The 4,383-nt window shown below is 62.0% G+C and overlaps 1 protein-coding gene across 1 annotated transcript in view; it reads right to left on the bottom strand.

Moving 5' to 3' along the window:
• LOC104280545 (alpha-2-macroglobulin-like protein 1) overlaps positions 1–4,372 on the bottom strand; it is a gene marked incomplete at its 5' end in the record, with an annotated part of 5,486 nt that extends 1,114 nt beyond the window's left edge. Inside the window, 16 exons of the mRNA XM_009878219.1 lie at positions 129–170; positions 342–444; positions 548–616; positions 691–781; positions 879–1,003; positions 1,086–1,301; positions 1,391–1,602; positions 1,705–1,861; positions 2,041–2,115; positions 2,253–2,409; positions 2,803–2,884; positions 3,054–3,230; positions 3,394–3,468; positions 3,698–3,749; positions 3,925–4,046; positions 4,321–4,372. Of these exons, the coding sequence (XP_009876521.1) occupies positions 129–170; positions 342–444; positions 548–616; positions 691–781; positions 879–1,003; positions 1,086–1,301; positions 1,391–1,602; positions 1,705–1,861; positions 2,041–2,115; positions 2,253–2,409; positions 2,803–2,884; positions 3,054–3,230; positions 3,394–3,468; positions 3,698–3,749; positions 3,925–4,046; positions 4,321–4,372 (1,807 nt within the window). The remainder of the gene's footprint in view (positions 1–128; positions 171–341; positions 445–547; positions 617–690; positions 782–878; positions 1,004–1,085; positions 1,302–1,390; positions 1,603–1,704; positions 1,862–2,040; positions 2,116–2,252; positions 2,410–2,802; positions 2,885–3,053; positions 3,231–3,393; positions 3,469–3,697; positions 3,750–3,924; positions 4,047–4,320) is intronic.
• Positions 4,373–4,383: the final 11 nt, after the last annotated feature.

Raw genomic sequence — 4,383 nt, 5'->3', positions numbered from 1 at the left:
TGAGCTCTTCCATCCTGACCCACTGCCCTCCTTCCCCTGTGTCCGGGGCCTCGGCAGAGCCCAGTTTGATCCTTCAGGGGTGGTGGGTCCCCATCAGGTTCCCAATGATGGGGTGACTTTGCCCCTACCTGAGCTGCAAGGGGCGCTGTAGGCGGCATCTGTGCGGTCACCTGCAACGGGAAGGACGGTGACCAACAGGCTCGGGGGGGGGAGCTCCCGTTTAGGAAGCAAGTTTGTCATCGTGAACTGAAAGCTCAGCCAAACCCTCTCTGAGCCGTTGGGATTGCAAGGGGTGGATGCAGGGCCAAGCACCTCAGGGCCATGTCCCCAGCGGGACTCACCCGTCTCGTAGTAGTCGTACAGCGTCACGGTGGCCGGCTGGAGGTTCCTCACTGGGAAGTCCTGCGTGGCGATGAAGGCAAAGGTCTCCTCCTCCTTCGTCAGCTGTAGAGATGGCCCAAGGGTGAGGTGCACCCATCCACAATGGGGAAGCATCCTCACACCCCAGTGTGTGCAATCCTGCTCCTGTCCCCATGCCCCATCTCACCTGGTCCAGGTAAATTGTCACCTGGTCGGGCTGCACCTCCACCTTCTTCACCAGCTTCTGCCTCTTTAGCTGGAGGGACACGGCTCAGGATGAGCAACAGAGTGGGTGCCCCAAGCAGGGATGGGGCAGAGGGAGCTTCTCACCTCCACCACAGAGCTCTTCTCCGGGGTGTAGCCAGACGGCAGCTTGGCCTCGATGACAACCATGTTGGTGGTGGGACGCTCCCCGGTGTAACTGCAGGGACAGAGCCCCAGGGTGGGGTTGGGGGGTCTGCCTGCTCTCCTCAGCCGCTCCCAGCCACCCGCCGGGGGGGGCCGCCCCCAGCCTCTACCGAGCCCGGAGGAGGAGGCGGAAGCTGGTGCTGACATCCCCTCTGCACTCCCCAGGCTCTGTCTCCACGCGGAGGTCGAACGTCCCTGGGCTCGGAGGCGGCGGCACATTATAGCGCAGGGTCACCTGGGATGACGCAGGAGGGTTAAAGCCACCGCGAGTGGGACCCAAGTGGGACACAAGGACAGGAATCCCATGCCATACCCACCTGCACCAGGGCACAGCCCTGCCCGTGGGCACGCAGCCTGTACGTCCCCGGCACCTCGCGCAGAGCCACCCGTTGCAGCACCAGCCGGTTGCTGTCGTGCAGCACGAAGCCCTGTGAGTTGCCTGTTGGGGGCGTCACGGTCACCGTGAAATTCCCGTTGCTGCCATACGTCAGGGCGGCGTACTTGGCCAGAGCTTGCAGGGCCACCACGGTGTCCTGAGCATGGAGAAAGCATCGAGCCAGGGTCATCACAGATATGGATGAGAGGATGCTTGGAGGAGCCTCAAGGACCCTGGTGCTGGTACCTGTGTGGAGGCGAAGCCCCCATAAGGGTTTTGCTGCCTTGTGAGCCAGCGGACGATCTGTGAAGCTGTCCCCAGGTCAGCGGAGGACACTTGGGGTTGGGAGAGGTAGGCCAGCAGGACGTAGGCAGTCATCTCCACCTCCGCTGGCGCGGCGGGAGCGCCACGGGGGCGGTGTAGAGCCTTCCCTTTCCTCTGCCAGAAGAGCTGCCCCTCTGCAAGAGAAAGGGGTGGGAGTTCAGCCGCTTTTTCTGGGGGTCCCAGGAAGGAGCTGTGACTGGGGTGTGCCTGGGGGTGACCCGGGCAGAGGGAGGTACCTGCACGGACGCTGTGCTGGTCCAGGTGCTGGAGCTGGGTTTGCTGCTGCCCCCTGAGCCCTGCCAGCCCAAAGACGTAGGCGAGCAGAGCCTGCGTGTAGGGGTCATCCGTGGCAGAAGCCTCCAGGCATCGCAGGGCTGAGCTCACCGTTGGGTCCTGGCACGGGAGCAGAGTCAGGAGCCAGCCCACCAGTGTGGGCATCGCCCAGAGTTCTGCCCAGGGAGACCAGTTGCACCCAGGTCAGGCTTAGAGGTGGCCTGGAACAGCCAGACTCCTTGTCCCAGCACCCAACCCCACGCGACTGGCCCCTTTGGGGCAGATGGGGTCACCCTCACCGTGGGAGAGAGCCCCAGCTCCAGCATCGCAGCCGTGACGTACGCCGACAGAGAGAGCTCATCCGAGACGCCGCCCTGCAAAGGTGACAGTGGGGACAGGTCCAGCCACGCTGTGTCACCAGCACAGGGACTCCACCACCGCCTAGACACACGCTGGGGACAATGCTGGCACCAGCTGAGCTCTGGCCACACGTCCCACCCCACCGACCCACCTGCAGGGCGTTGTTGAAGAGCTTTCCCACGCTGCGGAAGCAGCCCGTCTCCCGCTGGTTTTTCTGCAGCCAACGCAGCGCGTCCGTGATGTGCCGCTCCTCGATAGCCACATAGGCTCTGGCTTGCCCAAAGGACTTGAGGACAAACGCTGTCAGCCTGCAAACCAGAGACACGTTGGAGGGTTGGAAGGTTGGGAAGGACCTCTAAGATCATCTAGTCCAACCACCTACCCAACATTACTATGACCACTAAACCATGTCCTGAAGTGCCACATCTATACATGTTCGGAACGCCTCCAGGGATGGTGACCCCGCCACTTCCCCGACCAGCCTGTTCCAGTGCCTCACCACTCTTTCAGCAAAGAAATTTTGCCTGATATCTAATCTAAACCTCCCTTGGTGTGACTCGAGGCCATTTCCTCTTGTCCTATCACCAGCAACTTGGAGAACCAGGGCCAGGGCACACTTGGTAGCAAGTGGAGCCCCAGCATGGCTGGTCCCCACAGGGAGGGGACGGCACTGCCTGCTCGGGCCCTGTGGGGTCCCTCACCAGGTGTTGCCTGTGGGATCTCTCTCCCCAAAGGCGCTGTAAGAGCCGTCGCTGTGCTTGTAGAGCAGCTCTCGTTGGTAACCTGCAGGGAGGAGATGGGGGTGAGTCTTTTCACAGTGGTTCTTCCACCCTCAGGTGACCCCAGAGGTAGCCTGGAGCCCAGACCCACCCTTGGGAAGGAGGGATATGGGGCGCTGGTGTCCCTCAGCAGCAGGATGGGATGGAGAGAGGAGAGGACCAGGGACACCCACCGCTCTGCAGGAAGCCCTGCGCCTTGGCGCGGATGTCAGGGTGCAGCTGCCCAGTCTTCTCCAGGTACTGCTGGATGTAGATGTTAGGGGCGAAGAGAACCATGTTCTGCTCCCCACAACCATAGGGCATGGCCAGGAGATGGTCCAGGTTCTGCAGAGCGTTGCCCATGATGTCACCTATCATGGGGAGCGTGGTCATCGTCTGTCCCTCCCTGCCACCAGCACCTTGTATCCCTTTTCATCCCAGCTCTGGGTGGTGCCACCTCCTGCTGAGCTTGGACCCCGGAGCTTTGTACCCTCCCTGCCCCGGGTGGTCCCCAGGCCCCTGCCTGGCCATTACCCATCACGGTGACATGGGCTCGCTGGGAGCCCTCCAAGATGTTTGCAGGAACCTCCAGGGAGACTTCTTCAGCAGCTGCGGGGATGGAGCGCAATGACTGTGAGGATGCCCAGCTCCTCTCAGCCCCACAGCACCCCTGCCCTCTCCCTTCCTGCTCCAGCCCTTCACAGGCTCGGGACTGGGTTGCAGCATTTCAGCCGGGAGCCCCTAAAAACCCTGATTCTTGGCTCCTCTGGCCAGGTTGCCCTTGAGACCTGTGGTCAAGCATCCCTGCCCCACATCCCCTTGGCACTGCTGGTCCTACCTTCCTGGCAGAGCAGGGAGTTGTGGGCTTTCTCCACCAGGATCCCCCCAGGCTGTGAGGAAGCAACATCAGAGCTGGTCAGGAGGAGGGAACAACAATGTCCCCCTGTCCCCACAGCAGCCCTGGCTCGGCCTGGGGGCTGTCCCAATCCTCCCACTGCACCTCAAGGACTGCTCGGGCCCTCTTCCCAAACCCATCCCACTTTCCTCCTCCATAACCCGTCTGACCTGCACCAGCAAGGGCTTTATCACGGTGTCCACGTGCCCCTGGGCTGGCACCACAGGGATCTCATTGCCACAGAGCTCCTTGGAGCTGAGGGCCTCGGTGCTGATGGTGATGTTCACCTCCCCTGCGGATGCAAACAGGGTGCTCAGTCCCTGCAGATCCCCACAGCCCCACAACAGGATTACATCAGCCCTTCAGCTTTGCGTGGGGCTGGCGGGATTGCGATGGGGGTCAGTAGCTCAAGGAACAGAGCTGGGTGGCAATGGGGAAGGAAAATATGGAGCAGATGAGAGCTTCCCAGGTGACACTGCATTTGCTCTTGCCCTCCCTCCCCACCCCATCCTCCCCAAGGGGGTTCCCAAGCAGGGGGCTCCTGCTGTGACCCTGGTGCTCCGTACCCAGGCTGGTGGCTCGCACATCCCAACGGAAGGTCCTCGCTTCATCAGCACAGATACAACCAC

Source organism: Apaloderma vittatum, unplaced genomic scaffold (assembly GCF_000703405.1).
Source record: "Apaloderma vittatum isolate BGI_N311 unplaced genomic scaffold, ASM70340v1 scaffold30841, whole genome shotgun sequence".
NCBI classification, from domain to species: Eukaryota; Metazoa; Chordata; class Aves; order Trogoniformes; family Trogonidae; genus Apaloderma; species Apaloderma vittatum.
The sequence above is the reverse complement of the archived record's forward strand: the minus strand, read 5'-3'. Positions and strand labels throughout refer to the sequence as shown.